General features: G+C 45.7%; 1 protein-coding gene across 6 annotated transcripts in view; it reads right to left on the bottom strand.

The window, feature by feature from the left end:
* The window catches only part of Hlcs (holocarboxylase synthetase), a 194,029-nt gene that overhangs the window by 97,281 nt on the left and 69,843 nt on the right, over window positions 1-26,905 (bottom strand). For all 6 annotated transcript variants that reach the window (XM_041672987.1, XM_041672988.1, XM_041672989.1 and 3 more), the window contains one exon: window positions 9,585-9,856. In XM_041672987.1, the coding sequence (XP_041528921.1) occupies window positions 9,585-9,856 (272 nt within the window). The remainder of the gene's footprint in view (window positions 1-9,584; window positions 9,857-26,905) is intronic.

Raw genomic sequence — 26,905 nt, 5'->3', positions numbered from 1 at the left:
TCCTGAGGACACTTGTACTGGAGGTTTCTGCAAACTACCTCATTTGATAAGGGGATTATTGCCAAAAAATAAGTCACATATGCAATACAACCTTCTCATTTTACAAACAAGGAAACTGGCCCAGAGAGGCTAGGAGATTCACCTTGCATCCCAGACTGTCAAAGGTCATGAGATAGAGGATGCAGCCCAAAGTTTCCAGGTTGTTAACACAGCACCCACAATGCACTTTCAGTTTTAGTTCAACGCTGCACGCACACATTACCCAGCTTCAACTGTGAGAACTCTGTTAGCATTCAGGTGACCCCTGGAACCCACAGGCAGAGAGGCAGGAGGAGACCTTTCCTTTCCGAGCCCCTCCCTCCCCCTCTTGACCCTCCCCACACTCTTCCCATGTCCTAAGAAAACCCCCCTCTGCCAACCAATGACCTCATGACTCTCCTCCTCACTAATTTGAATACTCTTTGGGGAGAGCCAAACAAAAATGAAAATGATGAATGACTTCTTGTGCAATGCAGAAAATATGTGACTCTGCTCTCCAAGTGTCGGAACACCCTTCACGCAGAAACAGCCCCCTCTGAGCCCAAGGTGTGTGAAGGCTTTACAGGGGGAGGTGAGAGCTACTCACTTCGCCTCCAAAGCAGGCAAGTGTTTTATTTGAAAGAAAAACAAAAGTTCTAAATAAGCCACGAAGCAAAGCCAGCAAAGAGGCGGAAGCGAGGGAAGGAGGCTTAACAAACAGGAGGGAAAACAATCTGCTTAATCACCCAACACGTATTACGGTTATCTTTTCTTTACACATTTACAGGGTTTTAATACAACACGTTTGTCTGCCCAGAGCTCAACCTGTGTCCACACCACGTGTACACAGGTGAGTGGTCATGTCTCCGTGAACGCTCCATTCTAAACCTATCTGAAATGTTTCAAGTTAGGACTCGTGTTAACCCATAAACCAACTTCTGAGAAGCTTTCCTTAGCACATGTGTTTCCCTGCATCCGGCTTGCAGACCTAGTCACAGCCTGCACCACATGGTGAACTTGGGATCTGTAGGCTGGTTAGACCAAAAGTATACAGAACCCAGTCTGGTCAAAAAACATGTAAACATTAAAGAAAAACTCAAAGCAAATAAATATATACTCTAAGTCTTGCTTTTTTTTTCAGTTTCTAAGTAAGTGCTTTCCTGTACTCTCCAAGAAGGGACACATTTGTCTTAGTTGTAGACACATGGCTTAAACCACGACTCACCAGCCTTCCCACTGCGAGTCAGACACCTGTGAAGGGCCTTGCATGAACTGCCGCTTGTAGTTCTGAGCGATATGAATGGGTGCCAATGAATCTGACATTTTCACAGTGGAAAGTCATGAGATTCAGCCCAGGCCCGGTAGCCAAAGACCTTCTCTGCGCTCGGCATCCCTGGCTGATGTGCTTGATCATAGCCAGATGTCTGGTAGGCATGCCCTGGGTTGGCCCAAGTCAGGCCATGGCCATGTTGCTACAGACTAACTCCTTTGCACCCTATAGACTCTAGTGAGAACATTTCTAGTCACCAAAGGGTTCCAGCCGCTTCTAAACTGTAATCAGTTCCTTATCTTTCTTCTCTAAGAGGAACCTGAGTGACAAGAGATAGATTCTAGAGACATCCTTGAGGTTATCTGTATTGATTGCTTCTCTTCTTTTCTTTCTTTTTACTTCTTTCTTTCCTTCACTGTGAGACAGGGTCTCATGTAGCCCAGGCTAGCCTTGAACTCACTATGCAGCTGTGATCTGGAACTACTTCCGCTTTAAAGTGTTGTGGTTACAAGTGTAGGACCGCATCAAGTTTATACAGTTCTGGGGATTAAGGAGAAGGACCTCACCCCAGCAACTGGTAGCTATAGACAGCGGGTGCCTGTGTGCGATTAGCTGAGTGGCTGAACTTTAAATTAAAACAAATAAATGATACCAAGCATGCAATGCAGAGAAAGAAATAACAAAGTCTCCCAATTTCTTGGGGTCTAACACACAGCTCCCCAACTGTGTCTGGACAGAAGGAAACAACACAAAATTTGGCAACAATTAAAGTTTTCTAAACATACAGCAAACTGAGACAAACTCAAAATCTAAGGACTCACCGTGTCGCATCCTGTAATGCCACGGTAGCCATGTTTCTGAACATACATGTCCACTTCACACTGTGCACGCCACCACACGGACAATGCCAGTAATTGCAACCTGCGACACCATGGCTCAGATCTGGACAAGCATATGCTATGAATCGCAGCGGTACATATAGACTTTTCTACTCTTATAGAAACATGATAGTTTATTTATGAAAAACAGAACTTCTCTATTTACCTGCTATTCTTATGTATCAGCAGGTACCAAACTAGTGTGCATGTGTGTACACTAAGTATTATATTTAACTATTTATTATGCATGAATGTGTAGTAAGTTCTCAGGCTTGGAAGCAACGGCTTCACCCCACTGAACCATCGTGCCAGGTCTCCAGTTAGCCTGTCTTTTGATTGTGTTAGAATGTCTGGTTTTAAACTTTCTATTTGAATTGAGTTTTCTTTAAAAACATTGTTCTATAAATTTTGACTTGGAATTAGAACCGAATTTCTAACAATTTCTGAACTGGCCCCGAACATATTTCTGTCTCTTTGTATTTAAGCAAAACTGCTCTCAGCATTGATGACTATAAAACCAAAGTCCCAGTCAACTGTGAAAAATATGGAAGAGGATCTCTTTCCTGCGGTATCAAATATTCAGCCAAAATTTGCCTTTATGTAAAAATTAAAAGTCCATGCATTAATATGCAAAGTTTTTGTAGTAAATGGTATGCATGTGCTGGAAAATTGGTTTTAAATAAATTGCTTTATGAGTTTTTAGTAAGTGATTGATTTGCATACCTACTTTATATACTTAAATATATTTATTTAGGTGACATTCCATTGGAATTGACCTTTTAGGTTTCTCTCAAAATGTTGGTGCCTTAATCAGGATGTGTTAAAAATTCCTTGGGGAAAAGGGTATCAGAGTAGAAAAAGTTGAGGCAACCTGGTCTAATACATTCTGGAACCATTACCCCAAGACAACAGACCCATCGCAATGTCCACCCTACCAGTCCAATGCATTCTGGAATCATTATTCCAAGACAACAGACATTACAATATCTACCCTAAGTGCAAATGAAGAGACCTGAGTGCTGGAGTGAGGGACCCATGACAACTACACAGTTCCTGCAAATACTTTCACAGCAACTGTCTGAAGTTCTCAGACTACCCAGAAATTCAGGCTGCCATCATTGAGAGTATTTAAAGACCATGCTGTAGTTTGAAAAGCTTCAACAGGACCTTTGGCCGGCCTAGTCTTTGCTCTGGCTGAGCAGCTTACTTGCCCTGAAGAACCGGCATTTGCTGTGTTCCTGGTTGCATTCATCTGTACTCTCTGGTACAGTAAAGGTCAAGTTGCTTCAGATTAAATGGTGCAATGGATTGGGTGTCTCCACTCTCTCCACCTCAGCTCATCCGCCCCCCCCCCCCCAGGGATGGTATGAGGAGGCGGAGCCTGGAAGAAGATAAGGCTGCAAAGGTTGAGCCTTTAGGATGAGGTCAGGGCCCTCATCCAAGGCTCTGAAGAGCATTCTCAGTTAAAAAGTCACCTACACAGAACACACTGGGACCACCATAAAATGGTCACTGTCTCAGCAAGAAATGGGACCCACCTCTCAAACTCTTAGTAGGTTCCATGTTTGCCACCCAGACATGAGGAACTGAGTCTGGATCCCACTCACATAAAAGCAGGGTATGTTGGAAATCCCGGGCTGGGGAGGCAGAGACAAGTGGCTCCTTGCAGCTCACAGATCAACTTAGCCTAGCTAATCCCACAAACTCCAGGCTCAGTGAGAGACCCCGCACGCTCCCCAAAAAGTTGACACTATGTCAACTTCTGGCCTTCACATGTATACACACATGAATGCACATGAACACATGCACATAACACAAATACACACATGCATCAACAACCCTAGAATACTAAAAACAGGCCGCTAGAGTAACTCAATTTGAGTAGACTGGCATGTGAAGGGTTAACTTATTCAGGTGTCGAACTGGACCAACCAAATAAAATTCCTGGAAAACTTGCCAGAATAACCCTTCAGTCGTGACCGCTGTAGAAGTCAAACTCTGGAATTATATCCTAAACTTGAATTTAGAAGTAAACATTCAAACGAGGGGAAACTCGCCAATCATTTTCACTTTTAAAGTACTAAATTGGCCCATTTTTTAAAAATCTCACATTAATTATTCCAAAGCAATCAACTTCTTAAAACCCTTTTATTTCACAATTACACTAATATCCCATTAATTTGGGACACTTACCAACAAGTTTACCCTCCGCCTATTACCTGCGTGCACACTGAGAGCGCAGGATAACACAGTACAGGCATTAATATGTAAAACACCAACAAAAGCCATCTGGAAAGCTAATGAATAATCAAGGGATTTCAAATTAAACTGCAGGATTTTCCCCTAGAATCTTTAGGACAACACTGTCAGCTCCAATCTATTCGCTCGGCCTCCAGAATCAATTTTTCAAACTTTCTGACAGCGCTAATCGCTTCCACCTGTGTCTCCCGCCTGACTCTTGACTGGCATGCTACCAGCCAGGGTGGGAATGGAGACAAAGCCCCCTATTAGGATCCGGCTGTTTCTCCACTGTGAGGTCACTCAGCCATTAAATTAGTTCCAGCCCAATTTTTGTCCTCTCAAGCTTGGACTTCATGGGAGGGGGGTACAGACTGGAGCTAGTTCCTGAGCAGATTCAGAAGGGGAAAGGGAGCAGGGGGTCAGGACTGGCTAGAGGGGCAAGCCCACGGCCGAGGAGCTGGGCTAGCTCAAAACTCTGAAGATCGAAACACTCTTCCCAAAATGGCTATGGCCAGTCTCATTAGTGTGATCCCCCACAAAACAAAATCATATAAATAGAAAATGAGGTCTCACTTTGTAGCCCAGGCTGACCTGGAACCCATGTAGCCTAGGCTAACATTGAATTCATGGCTATCCTCCTGCCTCGGCCTCCTCAGTGCAGGGATTAGAGACATGAGTTTCTATACATAGCATCCAAAAGTGGCTTCTCAAGACTCCCTCATGGAATTGTCCTTTGCTTTCCCTCCTGCTAGGGGCAGAGTCAACTGTCTCCTTGTGACACCAAACTTATGTCCTCTGAAAGTCCTGGTGGGCACTGGGAAACAGCAGGATGGCCAGTGGCAGCTCCGACACGGGGACACCTCTATGTCAGATGAAGGGGTGAAGGTGCCAGGGTCAGGTCTGCTGAGAACTGTCCTCACAGCTGAGAAAGTGCGGCTGAAGGAGAAGATGCTGCCAGTGTCCCAGAGCTAGCTGGAGGACATCCTGTCATGGGCCCATCATTTCCCCACTGACCGGAAGCATTATAATGGCAGAAGCAACACTCAGTAAGCAGTGACCACACGAAAAAGGGCCACTGACCACTGTCTCTGCCCGTCACCCTGCATTGTCTCTGTCGTGCCTTCCTCCGGACCAAAAATGGGAGCACATCTCCTGAGCTGCTGTCACTAGAATGCACTTTGGGGACGTGTCCCGAGGCAAGAGAAGTGACAAACAGTGCCTGGTTTATCCTATATAGTGCTGTAGGCAAACACGCCTGAGAAATCCAGGGATTTAAACAGTGGTAATTAAACATTAAATAAGAGAATCAGAATTATTCTTTACAAATAAAAAATAGCCAACCTGGGGCTGGAGAGATAGCTCAGCAGTTAGGAACAGGGGCTGCTCTTCCAGAGGACCCAGGTTCAATTCCTAGGACCCACATGGTGGTTCACAACTGTCTGTAACTCCAGTTGCAAAGGATCTGGCGTCCTCACACAGACACTTACGCAGACAAAACACCACAGCACATAAAATAATTTATATAAAAAAATATCCAGCCCTCAACAAGTCCACTCGGCATGCACACGTATGCACAGTCAGTGTCCGTCTGGCTCCCCACAAGAGGGCTTCACATATGTTCATTTCAGTATCTGACAGAGACTTGGCATGAGTCAATCAAGAAAAGACACTGAGTCTCCAAGAACAGACAATTCCAAAACTAACAATGACTCATGATCCAGGGTTCCGTGGCCTCAGCCGTCCTCCCAAGCAGGCTGGCCCCCCATCTTGCACAGGCTCCCTAGACATACCAGTGAAGCAAGCACTTGGAGGTGCTGTTCCTGCGACGGTGACAGTCTTGGGCCTGTCCGCACCACATATGCAGACGGCTCCCTAGTCCAGGTGTAGGACGTGACCAAGAACACTCAGGGGTTTGCTGGGCCAGACACAGCCTGGGGCCCATTTCTTGGGACTCTACCCAACAGCTGAGCTAATGCAATAGGGAAACAGCACAGAAAGAAAAACAAAGGCCTCTGACCTCCCACAGAGCCAGCAGCACGGACTGAGGCATCCAGAAGACTCTCCTCTTACAGAAGAGTAGGTAGAGCTCAAGGTCAGGATGATATCTCTGCCAGAGAAAGTGACTGGGCTAGGGGATACGGGCTGAAATTGCCTGTCCAACCCAGGGAACGGGATGGAATGTCCCAATCTAAGGACCAGGAAAGGATCACTCACTGATCAGGCTTTTACTTTTTGTTTTTGGAGGAGAGAGACACGCCCTTTTAATGAGCAAATAACCCCCAAATTTCTTTTTGCTCCTGCTCCTAGAATCACAGGATTGGGGGAAGGTGAAAGGGCTTCCTAACCTCAGCTGAACCCAGTGTCACACCCAGGGACCAAATGAGACCTCCAGCATCTCCTGCCACAGAAGATGGCTAAATGGGGTCTGTGCTGAAAATCATAATTAGCACGAATGCCAAAGCCTTTTTATCGGATGAGGATCCCCAGATCTCCTGATTAACAACAGACAACAACAAAGCAAAGCCAGCGTTCCCGAAGAGGAACTGTCTCTGCTCTCCACCGTGACTTTAAATCCAATGGACTCTGGGCTATAGCATATTCACAGTGCAGGTCCCCAGCTACTCTCTCTCTCTTTTTTTTGGATTTTCGAGACAGGGTTTCTCCGCAGCTTTTTAGTTCCTGTCCTGGAACTAGCTCTTGTAGACCAGGCTCGCCTCGAACTCACAGAGATCCGCCTGCCTCTGCCTCCCAGGTGCTGGGATTAAAGGTGTGTGCCACCACCGCCAGGCTCCAGCTACTCTCTTAACAGAATGAAACACTTCCATGAAGACGTCCAGCTGTCTCCACCTATCTTCCCACCTTTTGAGAAATGAAGCCTGGCCTTCAACTTCAGACACCTCATAGGGGAGGAGACGGCTCAGGTGGTGAAGTGTGTCACACAAACAGAAGGACCTGAGTTTGGCTCTACAGGACCAACAGGAAGAAGCTGGGTATGGCAGCGCACACCTGTGATGCAGTGTTGGGGAGGGGTGCAGACAGGCAGACCCTGAGATCTGATGGCCAGCCAACCCAGTCAAATTAGTAAGCTCCGTGTTAGGTGATACGGTGAAGAGCAGCTGAGGAGGCATCGACCTCTGGCCTCCACACACACGAAGACCACATTTGTTTCCTTGCTTTATGTCTTTGATGTGACGAGGCCTAGCCATGAGATAGGAACGCAAAGGCCAAGGGTAACTTCCAGTAAGAGTCCACACGGACTGCACCCCAGCCTGCTTTGTCTGTCCCATCCCTGGAATCCAGCACACTGTGCACCATGACTGGACGATACGGCTCATCAAGAGATGACGAATGGCATTGCGGGAACCATGGACACAGGACAGAGAACTGTCTAGAAAGGAGAAGGGTCTGATTCACTAGCTGAGCACCACCTGTGTGTCCAGGAGATGTGTGATAAGGATCCGAGGTGGTTCAAACGAATGTCTCCCATAGTCTCCAGCCTTTGAACACTTGGTCCCCAGTTGGTGGCTTTGCTTGGGCATGGCCTTGATGGAAGAAGGAAGTCACTGGGGGGCAGGCTTTGAGGGTTCACAGCCACATGACACCCCCAGTTGACACCCTGCTTCCGGCTTTCTGTTTGAGATGTGATCTCTCAGCTGTCTGGACATAGGCCTGCCTGCCACCATGTCCCCGCGGTGATGGATCCCTTCGTCCTCTGGATCCGAAGCCCCAATAACCCCTTCCTTCTGCAGGCTGCCTTGGGTGGGATGCTACCACATGGACTAACAGAGACCTGTACCCACCGTGCCAACATCAGAAACCCTTCTGGCTGCATTCTTGGAATACAATGGGAAAGTGTGGCTTCCCACTCTGTCACTTGAAGCCTGTGAGTGACTCTGGGTCCTGCTGGCTCTAGGAAGACCTGTTCAGATGCCGCCTCCTAGAACAGCCACACCTCTGGGGACTTCTGACTTTCCCTGGGAGTGCTGGGAAGAAGCCCATGCGAACAGTGATGACGGACAACTGTCAATCAAAACCTGCCTGGCAGAGGGACCAACAAAAACCAGAGCCATCCAATTGCCTGTGCTTGGCACAGACCAGACTAGAAGACAGAGAAGGGCTCCTCGCTGCTTGAAGAAAGCAGAAATACTTTTCTCTCTGGGAAAAATAAAACTGAAAAAAAAAAGTAACTACAGCAACACAGATTAACTAATTAAACAAAAGCCACTAATTAACATGTGTTCCAGCTCATCCACAGCAATGCCCCTGCTCTGCCATCTTCTGCTGGTTCCCCTACATACGTCACACGCTACAACTGCTCCTCCACCAACTGTGTGAGAGCCAGGAACACTCCATTACTTTGTACCAATATACAGCCAGTTAATTGCATTCCAGATACTATCTGAACAAAACAACGACATTTCTGTACATTGAATTACATGTCTCTGTAGTAATCCCTACGGGTAAACCCTAGAAACTCTAACCCAGGGATTCCTGGCGTCTGTAGTTTTCAATTTTGGTTCCAGGCAAAGGGAAGACACTTTTCTGAGTTTCTCTGTTTTCTACCCAATGTTTTAAACTAAAGGTGTATTGATTAGTACGGACAACATGTGGCATTTAGAAAAATCCCTTTCATCTGTTTTTCATGTTTTAACTTGAAACAGAGGAACAGAAGTAAAAATGGAAGCTCACAGCGAGAATAAATTTCAGACATGGGATGAGAGCGAGCTTGGGAAATGACTAGGAAGGAAACATCAGTTTTCAAAACACACGTCCCCACTTGTTCCCTCTAACCCCGCTCTGTCTCCGACTTCACTCTCTAACACCCACGGAACATCCTAGATTAAGCGTGCATCACTGATCATCACAGCACAAAGGAAAGTGGCCACCTGACCACGGCCACCTGTTCACTATTTTTCAAAGTGTCCCCCGAGGACATTTCAAAATGACTGATTAAAGGAAGCACAATGACAGCCACCAAAGCTACACATAAAACATGGACTCTGATCGAAGTCCTCCTCTAGCTCCTCCTTCTAAGACTCAAACCCTCGGGGAGCGGGACAGAGTCTGCCAACTATGCTCAGAAGATGGGTGCATCTGTCCCTCTCCCCTGGCACTGGGGACAGAGAACAGACATCAGTGGACACTTTGGCCAGGCCGACCATCTGACTTGAACTCACCCATCCAGGAGACTCATGGTTGTGGTGGTCACCTCTGCAAACAGAATTACTTTTCCGAGCCACGTGGTCTGCAGATTCTGGCGATACGTCTCTAGGTCAAAGTGCTCTGATGAGAAGGCTTCGGGGTCAGTAACCACAGGTAGAGAAGACGGGGAGACTTCCACTTCAGACGTGTGAGAGGAAATGAACCTCAGGGCGAGCTTGCTGGACTTGATGATTCCTCCAGGATCCACGCGCCTCTCAAGCCACTGCATGAACGGATCCCGGATTTCCTAAGTCATGAAAAGGGGGGAAAGAGGTTGTGATTTAAAGTTTAATCCAATGACAGCATCTTACTAAAGATATCATCTGGGTAACTTAGGAACTTCCTATCTCATAAACTAAGGAACCAGATTAACATATTCTGAACACCTGAATCCACACAGTCTACTAGTGTGAACACCATGGTTTGAGCTGTCTCCCAGAATCCATACATTAGAAACTTTATCCCCAAATTCACACGTTAATGGCATTTGGGGATGAGACTTCTGAGCTACGACTGAGTGAAGGGGGCTCTGCCCCTCAGATGGATTAATCCATTAGTGGATTGCTGGGTTACTGAGTGAGTTAGTTACTATGAAAGTTGGTCAGCCTGTAATAAAAGCTAAGGTAGCCACGTTCATGGGCCGCTTGCTGTCTGACAGCCATGGAATCCCCATGGGCTCTGCGGAGTCCCCTCTCACCAGCAAAGAGGCCTTCACTCGGTGAGAAACCCACCACACACACACACATATACATACACACATACACACACACCCCCCACACACACATACATGCTGACACACCACATACATATACGCATACACACTACACACATATACACGCATATATACCACACACACGCATAAACGCATGCACACCACACACACACAATCATACATGCACACACAGACACACACACACACACCTTTAAATTCTTTACCTCCAAACTGAAAATTTCTTTATAAATTACCCAGCCCTGAGAATTCAGTGATGGTAAAAGAAATTAGAGTAAGATACTAAATGTGTTTACAGTTTAAGAATTATAAACTAGGATCCATGGAAACAATCCGAGTCTAATCCAGTTACACCCTAGCTCATCTGAAGTCCAGCTCTAGACTCCCTGTTTGTCTAGTGCTCTGCATTCTACAGAGACGGGGGAACAAATCACCTTCACATCTTTTGTTTTGTTTTGTTTTTCGAGAAAGGGTTTCTCTGTAGCTTTGGAGCCTGTCCTGGAACTCCCTCTGTAGACCAGGCTGGCCTTGAACTCACAGAGATCCGCCTGCCTCTGCCTCCCCAGTGCTGGGATTAAAAGCGTGCGTGCCTGCGTAGCCACTGTCTGGCTTACATCTTTATACTTTTGCCTCACATGAGAATTCATTATCCTTCCTGAAAACAAACTCCAAGAAGTCTCCAAACTAAAAGCACCCCTTGTACAAGTACATAATCTTGGTCTCTGGGGTACAATGCCTTTGTGTAAAGACAGTTGGACATCGTCACCAGCCAAAGGGAAGACAATGTCCCCACAGGACAAACAATGTGTCACCCCAAACTCTTTATTTCATCCTAACTGTGAAAACAGAAGAGACATTACTTGACCCAGAGTCTCCAGCAGTTCCGAAGCTTGGAGGAAGCCCGCCATGACCGAAGGCCAGAAGACTTACTCTAAGTTGGCTTATCAAGAACTGTGTAGATCTCTTCAAAGAGGCCTGCACAAAACAGATGTAGGAAGGATTTTATTTATCGTTTTTATCTTATGTGAAGGAGTGTTTGCCCACATGTATGTTTGCACATCACGTGTTTACAGTGGCTGTGGCGGCCAGAAGAAGGCATCAAAGCCCCCTGGAACTGGAGTTACAGATATTTCTGAGCCACCACTGAGTGATAGGAACCAAAACCAGGTCTTCTGCAAGAACGGCAAGTCCTCCTAACCACTGCGCCATCTCTCCAGGCCTTAGAGCCAGGGTTTAGGACATCCTCACATAAATGTCAGAACTTTCAAAACAAAATTTAAAAAGTGTCCCTTCTCCATTAATACTAGGAATTTGTCCCAAGATTCCCTATGCTCCAAAGAAACAGCTGACAGCATAGAATTCCATTTAACCAATCGCAGTCCGCCGGCCTTCAGAACTCACTTCCAGGTTGTAGGAAACAGCAAGGAGAGAAAGAAAACTAATAATAGCAGAAGAAATTCAGACAGTGAGACCCATGACAGGACCATGGGGCAGGAATCCTGGGGAAAATGTCACACTGCTACGGTGTGGAAAGATCTGGAGAACATAAGTTTGGGGAACGCAAGGAGTGAGAGTGGCTGGGACAGGAAGTGCATGTGCACATCTGTAGCCCAGGAAGTTCATGTGCACATCCGTAGCCCTAGCACTCAAGAGGCTGGGGGCGACCGGGGCTACATAGCAAGGCCATGTCTCAGAAAACAAGCAGAAGGACCTAGTGAAACGCAGTTAATGGTGTTTTATCGGAGTCTGGCTGGGATAAACTAGCTGGAGACAAGAATTATCTGGTAATGTGACCACGGGCAGTATTATAGCAAGTAACAAATTCATTCAAATAGGCGTGAGAAAACACGATGACAATATAGGAAATGTCCTTAACATTGAGAAATGTACATATGCCACTGTATATATGATTGATCTCCAGCATGGCAGAAGCGACAAGGTCACATAATCTGTTACACAGAGGATGCAGACCAGCAAGGCTTCTGCACCTTTCTTCTCTAATCCCCTCCTGAGTTAAGAATGGGCATCAAGTTTGTTTTGTTTTTAAGAGATGAAATAAAGCAACATATTCAACTAAAATACATTAGCCACCTATTCATTCAGTCAACAGTTCAGCAAATATCCCAGGCAGATCATCTTGTGGCCTCTGAGGATGTAGCAGGAGTCAAATGGGCCACCTTGGAGGGCTTTTCGTCTCATGTGGGGGTCACAAGGTGAGACAGTTCACAGACTCAACCACAGAGAAGAGGGCTAAGGAAGGAAGGGACAAAGAAAAGGGTTCGTGTTGGAAGCTAGCCACTGGAAGTTCAAGGTGGGTGATCTTACTGAGCAGGCAACATTAGGAAAGACCTGGAGAGAAAGAGGAAGAAAGGGAGGAGGGAAGGAGGGAGGGACGGAGGGAGGGAGGAAGATGGGAGTGAGGTTGGGAGGATGAGAGGGAGGATGGGAGGGAGGAGGATGGGAATGAGGTTGGGAGGGAGGATGGGAGGAAGGATGGGAGGGAGATTGGGAGGGAGAATGGGAGGGAGGTTGGGATGGAGGAGGATGGGAGGGAGGAGGATGGGGGGTTGGATGCGAGGAAGGTTGGGAGGGAGGCTTTACAGTGTGATCCATTCACACTCAGGCTCAGCTGTCTGGTTTGTGTCAGAGTTCTTGATGCTCCCACAGTGAATAAATCAACACATTTTCCACAGCGCATTCCCGCCATCATGCGATGCTTGACTACAATGATATCATTGGTATGTATTATGTAGAAAGGATTCCAGAGGAGCAGGGCAGATGGTCCAAGGAGGGAAGCATGATGGAGACAGCACAGAAGGGATGGGGTCTGGAGGAACTGCGAAGCTGAGGAGGAGGAGGAGAAGGAGCAGAGAGATTGTGGAGCCCACGTGGGGAGCAATGGGGAGCTCCTAAGAGCTTTCAGGAGGAGGCGCCAACTCCAGGCAACCAGGTCCCTGCCCCTCCTTCTAAGTTGAGCTGACTAAAGGGGAAGAAGCAAATGGAAGCAGAAATGATGTCACAACGCCTCAACCAGCATGACAACACACATGGTGAGAACATGATCTCAACAAAGGCTACATGATTTGCTAACAGGTCATACTTGGGATGTGATCAAATATGGGGAGATCAGGCTCAGCGAGGCAGCTCAGTGGGAAGGACAACCTGAGTTTAATTAACGCCTGGAACCATGTAAAGGTAGAAAAAAAGACTAAATCCACAAAGCTGTCCTCTGACCTCTGCACACACACTGCATGTGCACACACACAAAAGCACGTACATGCATCATTATTGTGTACACACACAAAAGCACGTACATGCATACACATACCCCATCATATTGTGTACACACAGAGAGGATAATAATAAATAAATAAAATTTTAAGGCAGGGAGAGATCAAATATGAGCACAAGATTTCCAGTCTAAACACCTGTCTATAGACAAGGACAGCTGTCACCAGCAGACATGCAGAGAGAGCCGGTGTGGGAAGAGGAGCTGGGGCCAGCACAGGTATGCTGAGTTTGACAGGGCTACTGGGAATGCAGGGGATGTGGTGGTTTGAGTAGGAATGGCCCTCATGGATTCATATGTTGGAATGCTTGGCCCATAGGGAGAGGCACTACTAGGAGGTGTGGCCTTGCTGGAGTGGGTGTGGCCTTGTTGGAGGACGTTTTTCACTGTGGGGGCGGGCTTTAAGGTCTCATATGCACAAGCTATGCCCAGTGTGCACAGTTGACCTCCTGTTGCCTGTAGATCAGATGTAGAACTCTCAGCTCCTTCCTACCACTATGCCTGCCTGTACACTGCCATGCTTCCTGTTATGATGATAATGGACTAATTCTCTGAACTGTAAGCCAGCCCTAATTAAATGTTTTCATTTATAAGAGTTGCTGTGGTCATGGTGTCTCTTCACAGCAATAGAAACCCTAACTAAGACAGAAGTTGGTACCAGAAGCAGGGTATTGCTCTGAGAGTCCTGACCAGGCTTTTACTTGGAAGAATGTAGACTTTGGATTAGAAAAGCAGTTGAACTCTTTAAGTGGGGCTTAATGGGCCATCCTAGTAGGAACATGGAAGACAGTAGTGCTAAAATAAGGTTTCAGAGAAGAATTTTAGTATGCTGCCCAATTGGTTTTAATAATAAAAACCCAGAGTCAGATATCTGGGTAAATGTTGAAAGATCAAAAAAGTGAAGGAGCCAGCCACCAGAGAGAACTTTTACCTCTATCAAATCCTCAGACCAAAGTAAGCAAGATCCTATCTCCACAAATCCTCACACTGAATGCTATCTCTACAAAACCTCAGACTGAAAACTGAGCTCCTGTCTCCTCCCGCCTCTCTCTACCCAGCCATATCACTTCCTGTCTCCACCTCCCTATTGCTGGGATTAAACGTGTGAGCCACCACCACTAGCTCTGTTTCTGATTTAGACAGAATCAATCTTGTGTAGCCCAGGGTGGCCTTGAACTAACAGAGATCTGTCTGCCTCTGTCTCCCGATTTCTAGGATTAAAGGTGTGTGCGCCACTGTCTGACCTCTCTGGCTAACTAGTGTGGCTAGCCCCACACTTTGATCTGCAGTCAAACTTTATTTATTAAAACACAAACAAAATATCACCACAGTTTTGCTATATTTTAGTGAAGAATGTGCTTGCTTTTTTCCCTTGTCTGGAAAGCCTGCCTGAGTCTAAAGTGGAGAGTTGTGGATTAATTCCACTGGCAGAGGAAATCTAAAAACAGCCTAGTTCTGACTCTGTTATATGGTTATCAGCATTCACTCTTATGCGGACCTATAATGAAAAGGAGCAAGCTCAGAATACAATTTGAGGAGAAAGGGGGCACCAGGAAGTGGAATAGAGCTAAATCCTCTATTCAAGGAGACAAACAGATTAAGAAATGGAATAAAGGGAGTGGTGACTTCAGGGCAAGATCCCACCCAGCTAAACTTCCAACTTGTGGAAAGGAATTAAAGAACAGTTTAGGTCCAGCCATGGTGATACACTCCTTTAATCCCAGTACTTGGAGACAGAGACAAGTGGATCTGTAAGTTTGAGCCCAGCCTGATCTACAAAGTAAGCGCCAAGACAGCCAAGCTTAGGCTGTCAAGGAAGCCGTGAAAATCATAAAGCTGGTGAAGACGTGCTTGAACAAGAGGACCATGTTCTGGCCCCAGCAGGGAGCAGAACTTGGCAGCTTCGGCCAACTAGTCTGCTTTGGAGTTAAGGATAGAAGAAAGGAGTTACAGGAGCACCCTTCATGACTACGGAAAACAGCTGAGGACAAGTGTGTCCCCGTGTGGAGCCTTAGTGAGGCCACTGCCTGAAGCTATGACGGTGAAGCCTGGATTTCTTATAGACCCAAATGTTAGAGATGCTAGAGCCATGGGACCTGCTAATGAGAGCTGCTAACAGGGAGTGAAAGAAGTATGCTGTAGTTAACAAATATGAAAGGAGTTGGAGCTCTGAAAAGTGCTTTGACATCAGATATAGAGTCTAGAGTTTGTAGTTTGCCCAGCTAGGATTTGGTCTTGCTTTGGTCCAGTATTTCCTCCAGTCTCGAACAGAAACATATATCCTGTGCCAATATATGTTGGAAGTATGTGTTCTGTTTTTTGGTTGTTTTTTTTTTTATTTTGACTACAGTTAAGAGACTGCATGAATCTCAGAAGAGATTTTAAACTTTGGACTTTAAAACATTGATGAGAATGTGATAGACTACAGGGACTTTTGAAGTTGGACTAAATATATTTTGCATTGTTATGGCTACAAGTCTTTGTGAGCCAGGGAGTGGAATGTGGTGCTTTGAATCGATATGGTCCCCATAGACTCAAGTGTTTGAATGGTTGGCCCATAGGGAGTAGCACTATTAGGGGGTGTGGCCTTGTTGGAGTAGGTGTGGCCTTGGAGGAAGTGTGTCACTGTGGGGGTGGGCTTTGAGGTATCATATGTTCAAGCTATGCCCAATGTGGTACATAGTTCACTTCCTGTTGCCTGTGGATGAAGATGTACTCTCAGCTACCTCTCTACCACCATATTTGTCTGTATGCCAACATGTACCACCATGATGATAACGGACTACACCTCTGAAACTACAAGGCAGACACAATTAAATATCTTCTTTCATAAGAGTTGCCATGATCATAGTGTCTCTTTATAGCAATAGAAACCCTAACTAAGACAGGGAAGTAAAAGGATCAGGGGAGGACCTGCAAGCCAGGGGCCCAAGGGAGAGTCAACAAAGATCCAAATTTGGGGACCATCAGTTGTAGATGATTGCTGAGAGCCAGAAGAAAGCAGAAGATAATGAAGAAGTCGTGTGCATTACAAGGACATAAATGAGCTCAAGTCATATTCTGGGGTCTGGTAACCAGGACCACACAACAAGGGGTTTTAAATGACAAAAATGGATCAGAGCTGTCAAGGCCATAGGTCAAATCAGGGTGTCAGCAGAACCAACCAGGCTTTCTCTTAAGGAGCTGTGGTTAAGGAGCATTGCTATGGTTTGACTATGCTCTCCTAAGATGTGTGGGAAACATGGCCCTCAGTGAGACCATGTTGACAGTGAGGCCTTTCAGAGGTGATTTGGTTATGGCTCTGAGGGCTCCACCCAAACCTCCCCTCTACTCTACCATCACCCCCTAAACAACAAAATGTACGTGTGCTGGTGCAAACCTGCCAGCTGTCCTTTGAGATATACTCAAATGACAATGACTTGGGGGCTGAGGAGGTAGCTGTCGCTAACACATGCGAGGGGCTATGGTTTGAATGTGTCCTCCCCAAGCCCATGTGTTGGAAACCTAACTTCTGATGCAACAGTGTTAAGAAGTGGTGCCGTTAGGCCGTTACGAGGGCTCTGTACCCATGAACAGGCCAATGCAGTTAGCTCAGTGGTCAGTCCGTTGTCTTAGGAGTATATGCCTAATTAATGTGCAAAAACAAAATGGAGGGACATTCTCTCTCCCTCCCCCCAGGCTGCTCTTCTTTCTGCCATTGAATAACACAGCAAGAGGGCTCTCACCAGAGACAGCATCTTGATGTTGCATTCTACAGCTGCCATAGTCATGAGACATAATTTATTCCCTTTCCTGTGAGGTTTTGTTAGTAAATTAACTAAATAAACTCATTAGCAAAGTTAACTATAGCACAGGATAAAATAATTAATTCATAATTCTCAGATAATTTGTATCAGTAACCATTAAGGTAGTATGAAAAGTATTATGGAATTTACAAATAAAAGTTGAACTTTATATACATAAACACACACCTATACATTTATATATACTCATATATGTATATATGCACATGTATGTATATGTTGTTAAATGGGATGAAATGTAAGTATATGATCCACCCTCAACCTCCAAACCCATCCCACTCTGAGCTGAGCCACCAAGTGTCTCACTTTAGGACATCCTCTCCGTCCAGAGCCCTCGGAATCTAGGTCAGAGGCCCGTAAACCTTCCCTGGCCTCATAGCACTCATCATAGGTGGGATTTGTATGTCACATAGTCAAGGTCCCACTGTCCAGTTAGAACAAGAATTCCATAAAGACCACACGTGGACACTGCTCTCTTGTGCCCATGGTATCCAGGCTCAGGTCTGGCAAATACGTTACTGCCATTCATGGTAAAAATCTAAACTAAAGAAGTTGTACAAAAAACAGACACGTGTGCACATCCACCTGGTCATAGGCAAACCTCTCGAAGGACAATGAAGAGACGGCATCTGTGTGTGTGTGTGTGTATGTGTGTGTGCACACGCGCACGTACATGCATGAGAGAGAGAGAGAGAGAAATGAGAGAGAGAGAAAGAGAGAGAGAGAGAGAGAGAGAGAGAGGAGGTTGGAGGACAATCTGTGGGAGTTGTCTCTCAGCATGTCAGTTCTTGATCTACAGGTTCACATAATTCCAATCAAACTCACAAGCAAGTTTTTTTCATAGAAATCAACTTAAAATTTATACAGAAATGGGAAATACTTAAAATGGCCTAAGGAATCTTGGGAAGGAAGAAGGCAGAAGGCTTTATTCCCAGTTTCGAGGCTTACTGTAAATCTGCGGTAGTGCAGCCATGATGGCACTGACAGACACACGGACACTAAAGCAGGACAAAGTCCAGAAAAGCAGGACCATACATTTGACTGATTATTTTACAAAGGTACAAAAGATACAATTAAATCAATAAAATGGAGTAAGGTCTTTCTGGTTTTTAAGACTTATCATTTTGCTGGGTGGTGGCGCACGCCTTTAATCCCAACACTCCAGAGGCAGAGGCAAGTGAATCTCTGTGAGTTTAGGGCCAGCCTGAACTACAGAGCAAGTTCCAGGACCAAAAAAAAAAAAAAAAAAGAATTTTAGTTTCTCATATGGGACAAAATATAGATGAACTCTGAAAGGGGGAAAATGTCCCAACTAACTCAGTAGGTAGAACATGAGATTCTTAATCTCGGGATTGGGAAATGAGAGGTTGTGGATTCATTCTGGATTAAGAAAAATAAGGTTTGATCAAGGAAGATCCCCTGAGAAATCAATAGATGCGGATGGCCCAGATGATCCAGCGTTTCAGAGTACCTCTGTTGTGGTTCCCTCTGAGTTCTGCATCCAGAACAGTTTCAAGACTGCTGGCTGAGAGATCAAGCCTCACAGGATATTCCAGTCAGGACTTGATCATAATTCTAATTTTTTTTAGGTTTCCATAAGATTATCAGCACCCCCCCCCCCAATCAGCAGGAAATAGTCTGGAAAACTATACTCACATTCCCCCAAAATGGAATATGGATATTTATCTTTGTTTAGAATGTTGGTTACAAGATGCTATGAATAATGGTCTGGACAAAAAGCTAAACAAAGGATATTTAATTCAGAGTTCTTGTTTAAAAAAGGGGGAAGTGCTGTGGGACAATGGTTTGTACTCTGTCACTTGTATTTTCAATAAACACTGATTGGCCAGTAGCCAGGTAGGAAGTATAGGCGGGGCAACCAGGCAGAAAGTAGAGGTGGGGCAAGGAGAATAGGAGAATTCTGGGAAGAGAAAGATTCAGTCTGTAGTCATCGCCCAGACAGAGAGGAAGCCAGACACAGAGCAAGAAAGATGTGATTGCCTCTCCAAAAAAGGTACCAAGCCACATGGCTAACATAGAGAAGAATTATGGGCTAATATAAGTTATAAGAGTTAATAAGAAGCCTGCGATACTCGGCCAATCAGTTTATAATTAATGTAGACCTCTGTGTATTTCTTTAGGGCTAAACAGATGTGGAACCTGGTGGGACAGAAACCTCTGTCAACAACACTAGACTTCAAAAGCTGGCAATCCAAAATGAAGAATAAACAGTCCCAGCAATTCTCCAAGATTTAGCAAGACGGGCTCGGGACCTGGCTCAGTGCAGAGCACTTGCCCAGCCTGTGCACAGCCCTGGGCTTGATCCTCAGCACTGAAGAGAAGAAAAGGAGGGAAGATGAGAATATTAAAGAAAAAAGAAGACACCAGGGAATTCTTTTCAATACATTGTCAGACAAAGAAGTTTTATCTAGAACATACATTTTAAACTTTTGAAATTACAAAAAAATAACTTAAAACATGGGCAGAATTTCTGAGTGAACACTGTCCAAAAGAAAACAAGAGACAAGCAATAAGCCTAGGGGGAAAATGCTTAGCATCATTTGCTGCCCAGGGAAATGCAAATTGACAACCACAATGAGATTCACTGCATGTCAGATGGTGGAAGCTCAAATTCTGACACTGCCATGTGCTGGCAAAATGTGAAGCAAACAGAGTTCTCTGAGACTATAAAAGGCCACAACAATGTTAGCTGGTCTCACCATGCTGCTCTGCCTGGCCCAAAAATCTCTATGTAGACCAGGTTTGTCTTGAGCTTGTAGTGATCTGCTTGCCTCTGCCTCCCAAGTACCAGGACTAAAGGAGTGAGACAATATGCCTAGCTCCAGCAGTTTCTTATAGAGGTAATGACTCTCAAAGACATAACACCAATCAAAAAGCTGAGAGTCTAGGGAGCTGGTAAAGTGCTTGCCTTGCAAGTCAGAGAACCCACGTCCAGCGAGCCCCTTAAAGAAGCTAGGTCCGTGGTGGTGCACCCTCAGCACACGCTCAAATTTCAAATCTCAGCACTGAAGAGGGAAAGATTCCCGGAGCATGCTGGCCAGCTGGTCTCTCCTATCTGGCAAGCTCCAGGCGAGTAAGAACCCTGCCTCAAAGAAAGGAAAGAAAAATGAGAAAAAAGGCAGGCCACATCAGTGGCCTCTGCACGCACACACACACACCTGCACACACCCAAACACGCACACACATAGTGAGATAAATATGCACAGGACATCCTCTTTAGATGCCATCTCAGGAAAGACCAGGCTAACGAATGACCCAAGGTGTAGAGGGCAGAAGGGCGGTTGCCCGAGGCTGGGCATGGCGGTGAGAGAGTGTCAAGGACCCACAGAGAAGGGAGCAGGAAATGGCTGTCTTGACTGGAAAGTGGATTGCACAACATACTTCCATCAATCTGTATGCCATAGCAGGTGCATTTTCCTGATACAAATCACACCTAAATAAAACTGGTTAAAAAAAAAAAACAGCAAATGGCAGTAAGCTTGAACCACACTAAAACAAGCACCCAAAGATTCTCCACTTGCTAGCGTTCAAAGGGCACCATGAACATGCTCATTTGCACTAGTGTGGATACACAGGCGTGACACTCTGGGGAACACTAGCTTCAGAGGGCGGCTAGGATCAGAGGCCCGATGATTACTGTCTCTCTAGAGCCATTTCATAGGCTGTCCATAGAACAAATCAAGGTTGGATCAAAAGTATTTATTACAGCCTGCATTTGCGTTCTGGGGTTCCGTTTCCAGATCTGTGAAGTTGTTTTTATCTCAGAGACACATTTTGGCTCATGACAAATAATTAGATTAGTCCTGCTCCTGCTTCAGTCATAACATTGCCAGTTGCTAGGCAACCAGAAGCGGGCAAATCAGAAAAACGAATCATCAAAGACGAGGCATACAAGCCTTTTTATGAGTGTCTGGTTCTTAAATACTTCAGGGAACAGGAACAAATGTATGTCTACTCTGATGGAATTTATATGAAACAACCCAATTTTTCTTTTTTTTAAATCACTCAACAACAACAAAAAAATAATAAAATGTTTAAAGTTTGGGTCAATTTCACTGACCTATGACCCTAGCACCAAAAAAAAAAAAAAGTACTAAGCACCTACACAGTATTGTCATAGTGACACCTGTAAGGGACAACCTGCTCACACAGCTGCCATAGTGACACCTGTAAGGGACACTCTGCTCACACAGCTGTCACAAGACACCTGTAAGGGAAACCCTGCTCACACAGCTGTCATAGTGACACCTGTAGGGAAGACCCTGTCACACAGCTGCCATAGTGACACCTGTAAGGGACACTCTGCTCACACAGCTGCCATAGTGGCACCAGTAAGGGACACCCTGCTCACACAGCTGTCATAGTGACACCTGTAGGGACACCCTGCTCACACAGCTGTCATAGTGACACCTGTAAGGGACAACCTGCTCACACAGCTGCCACAGTGACACCTGTAAGGGACACCCTGCTCACACAGCCGTCATAGTGACACCTGTAAGGGACACCCTGCTCACACAGCTGCCATAGTGACACCTGTAAGGGACACCCTGCTCACACAGCCGTCATAGTGACACCTGTAAGGGACACCCTGCTCACACAGCCGTCATAGTGACACCTGTAAGGGAAACCCTGCTCACACAGCTGCCACAGTGACACCTGTAAGGGACACCCTGCTCACACAGCTGTCACAGTGACACCTGTAAGGGACACCCTGCTCACACAGCTGCCATAATGACACCTGTAAGGGACACTCTGCTCACACAGCTGCCATAGTGACACCTGTAAGGGACACCCTGCTCACACAGCTGCCACAGTGACACCTGTAGGGAAGACCCTGTCACACAGCTGCCATAGTGACATCTGTAAGGGACACCCTGCTCACACACCTGCCATAGTGACACCTGTAAGGGACACCCTGCTCACACAGCTGCCATAGTGACACCTGTAAGGGACACCCTGCTCACACAGCTGCCATAGTGACACCTGTAAGGGACACTCTGCTCACACAGCTGCCACAGTGACACCTGTAAGGGACACCCTGCTCACACAGCTGCCACAGTGACACCTGTAAGGGACACTCTGCTCACACAGCTGCCACAGTGACACCTGTAAGGGACACTCTGCTCACACAGTTGCCACAGTGACACCTGTAGGGAAGACCCTGTCACACAGCTGCCACAGTGACACCTGTAAGGGACACCCTGCTCAAACAGCTGCCATAATGACACCTGTAAGGGACACCCTGCTCACACAGCTGCAGCTGCCATAGTGACACCTGTAGGGGACACTCTGCTCACACAGCTGCCATAGTGACACCTGTAAGGAAGACCCTGTCACACAGCGCTGCCATAGTGACACCTGTAAGGGACACTCTGCTCACACAGCTGCCATAGTGACACCTGTAAGGGACACTCTGCTCACACAGCTGCCATAGTGACACCTGTAAGGAAGACCCTGTCACACAGCTGCCATAGTGACCCTGCCCTGGAGGAAGTCCTAACCTCAGGAGGCAGGGAGCAGTCACTTGCTCGCTGTGCCAGTATGAAGAGTGACATTTTCCCAGGAAAGCAACCCTTTGATAACAGCCTCCCTAAAATGTGGCATCCTAAATCAAGAAAGGAATGGATCCCTGATGGGAACAGCTGACCTCAGGGGAGAGGCAAGGATGCCAATTAGATGTCTCTTAGTTCACAAGCCATCACCCTTCCATACCTCAATAGCAGCTTTCCTGCTCAGAGATCTCTCCTTGCACCATGGGAGTGGCAGGTGGAGACCCTGTGTGGCTACTGATCTTTATAAGGAATGGCAGAGACACGGACAAAGCCAAAAGGCCATGAGGTAAGAGCAGTTGATCAAGTCATTGGTGGGGAAATCAAGACCCCACCAAATTCTTCTTATAAAACCCCTGTATCTCACAATTGTCTACATTTTTGGAAGACAGTGTCTTACAATGTAGTTCTGGCTGTTCTAGAACTCTCATGGCTGGCCTTGAACTCACAGAGATCTACCTGTCTCGTCCTCTGAGTGATGGGATTAAAGGTGGGTGCTACTATGTGTAGCTCTACAGTTCTTGAACAGAAAATTTGACTACATTTCTATCCCTTACTCCAAGACCACACACACAAACTTCACTCTTCCAGAAGTGGTGGTGCTCACCTTTAACCCAGCACTGGGGAGGCAAAGGCAGGTGGATCTCTGCGAGTTAAAGGTCAGCCGCTACTCTACAGTGAGATCTGTCTCCATGCCACCCCTGGAAAATTCCAAACAACAATAACAAACTTCACTCCTAAATTGAATTACTGCAACTGCCCCTCCCCGGTTACAACTAGATTTAAAGCTGTAGGAGTTGAACTGAGTTTTCAACTATTGGACAGAAATTGCCAAGCTCCTCTCCTCCCTAGCCATCCTTGCAGGACACGCCAGCAACAGCAATGTTTCTAAGGTCATCACTGCCCTGAAGGAACTCCTGAGGTAATGAAAGGACAGACAAGCACAGACGTGAACACAGGGCTAAAGTGTCCTGGAGGGGACACACGCAAGCTCTCAGTGAATGAGCGACCAACATGAAGAGGTGGCCCCTGAGTCAATTAGGAAAAAGAAGAGGAGCCTCTTAGGTACAGGACAAGATCTTACTTTCTCCCTTCCTGGAATCTGGAGCATCCCAAATCCGGGAAAAGTAGAGGCCGTTTCCATGGCAACTCGAAGTAATGGCTGAGCTAGGGCGCTCCTGTAGCATGGTCCCACTTCAGACAGCAGGTTGGTAGGGCATCTTGGTAGCAGGAAAGCCTCATTACTGTCACACCACACAGCCCCTTTGATAGCAATCCTACTTATCACTGGTTGGGGAAGAATCAGGATGGAAACAAATGACAGGTAGGATCCCAAGGGAAGATACAAGAGTATCCAATGAGGGACGGGCAGGCTCCAGCAGCAGCTGCTACACAGGTTGGCTATAAAGACCGAGAGTTCCTCCTTGCCAAACTGTGGTGGACTCCATGAAAACTGGAAGCTAATAAGTCAACAGTCCGTTCTACAAGAGGAAACAGCCTGTTCTTCCTCCTAATGTTTCAGACACTGCATAGTCACAGGTAATTATTACACACAGCCAGTGTCACACAGGATCACACATAGCACAGAGATGTCAGACACTGCATAGTCACAGGTAATTACACACAGCCAGTGTCACACGGGACGTGCACACACGGTACAGTGATGTCAGACACTGCATAGTCACAGGTAATTACACACAGCCAGTGTCACACGGGACGTGCACACACGGCACAGTGATGTCAGACACTGCATAGTCACAGGTAATTATTACACACAGCCAGTGTCACACAGGACGTGCACACACGGCACAGTGATGTCAGACACTGCATAGTCACAGGTAATTATTACACACAGCCAGTGTCACACGGGACGTGCACACACGGTACAGTGATGTCAGCATAGTCACAGGTAATTATTACACACAGCCAGTGTCACACGGGACGTGCACACACGGTACAGTGATGTCAGACACTGCATAGTCACAGGTAATTACACACAGCCAGTGTCACACGGGACGTGCACACACGGCACAGTGATGTCAGCATAGTCACAGGTAATTATTACACACAGCCAGTGTCACACGGGACGTGCACACACGGCACAGTGATGTCAGACACTGAGAGCAATGAGATGCCTGATTTGAGCCACCCACGCCTGAATGAGGCAGTAACTCTTAAGAACTGAATAGATCAGCTGGTGCACGCCTCTAATCCCAGCACTCCAGAAGCAGAAGCAGACAGATCTCTGTGAGCTCAAGGCCAGCCTGCTCTACAAAGTGAGTTGCAGGTTGGCCAGAGCTACATGGAGAGAACCTGTCTCTGAAAAACAAATGAGAAAGAAAGAACGGGGCATATTACACCAGACCTCTTGCTTCTTTTGAAAGTGGAATATAAGACCAACGTAGTATACAGAGATAGGCGTATGGAGATGCCAGGACCAAACCCTTTATTTATTTCTATGTTAGCCTAAAAAAATAGTTTAAAATAATTTTTAAACATTTGAAACAATTTACATTTATTCATTTAGTGTGTGTGTGTCCTTGTACATGCATGCACATACCTGTGTCCATGTGGGACAAGGAACATGTGATGATCATAAATGACATTTGGAAATTGGCTCTCTCCTTCCAGCATGTAGGGGATTTACAATACTTTGCATTGGTATGGATCTTGATCTATTGATACATATTCAAACTATATTTGCTATGTTGAATATGATCCTATTTCTGTTTACAATATTTGTGCACTTATGCAAAGGTATTTTGTCAGATTGTATGCATGGATGTTTCTACCTCTTCTTAAGATATTTTGTATATTAATGAAATTTTAGGATATATTTATTGTATTCCACTATACATTTCTATCTCTGACCAAGATATTTATACATTGCTTACATTTTGAGGTCATTGTCTTCATTTGCTGAATGTATTTTTAATGACTTTAATATTTTAATATGAAGTATTAGTCTTTAATCCATATAGGTATTAAGAATTACAAGTCAATAGCCTTCCATGTTTGTCATAGTTATAGTTAGACTAATCAGGTTCTTTAGATACATAGAGATTGTATTCCACATAGATAGGTAATTTCAAATACTTAAAAGAACTATAGAATATGGCATCTAAATAACTTGGGATTCTGTTGATGTGACACACGATTGCTCCTCACAGCACCAATCTATTCTGGAGAAAATGTTGGGGACCAAAGACACTCCACATGGAGCTTGTTTTCTTCTTGGCAAACTGACCTTTGGGCAAAAAACTGCCCCTGCCTCAACCACTGACAAAATGCATGGTGTCCAGACTGGACAGCAGGATATAAGCAAAAAGACTGTCAAACCTTGCCAAGACAAGGTAAGATGGTTTTTCAAATTCTCCTGCCTCTGAAAATGGTCTGTCAGATACTCTAGGCGTTAGCCAAAGTTGGTTTCCCCAACTTTGTAAATGAGACTTTGGGTGATTGCCAGGTAACCAGTTGTCTCTGTCATTTCTTGCACCTTTTGGAAGTTGCTTGATTGTACTTCCTGTTTACTCAAGTAATATTATTTCCCTTCTCAGGTCTTTGATGTGGTTGAAGACCAGATAGTCATAGTTACTTTCCTCTCATGACTTAGCCAAACCATTTTTAATATAAGACTCAGACACCTTAGGATAGGATCACTATTGAAACATTTAGCACATGTTTTTTGTTTGATGTTGCTCATGCTGGTTGCAATTCTAACTTTTATGTATGTTTTTGTCTCTTCTTTTCCCTGGGAAATTCTTGGTATTTGTTCTTATTGTATATAGTTTTGTATTAGACTTAGCACTCTCTTATTTTGGGCTGGAGAGATGACTCAGTGGTTAAGAACACTGGCTGCTCTTCCAAAGGTCCTGAGTTCAATTCCTAGCAACCACATGGTGGC

Source organism: Microtus oregoni, unplaced genomic scaffold, assembly GCF_018167655.1.
Source record: "Microtus oregoni isolate MIOR12 unplaced genomic scaffold, Mior012 000023F_ref0000262, whole genome shotgun sequence".
Taxonomy (NCBI): Eukaryota; Metazoa; Chordata; class Mammalia; order Rodentia; family Cricetidae; genus Microtus; species Microtus oregoni.
The sequence above is the reverse complement of the archived record's forward strand: the minus strand, read 5'-3'. Positions and strand labels throughout refer to the sequence as shown.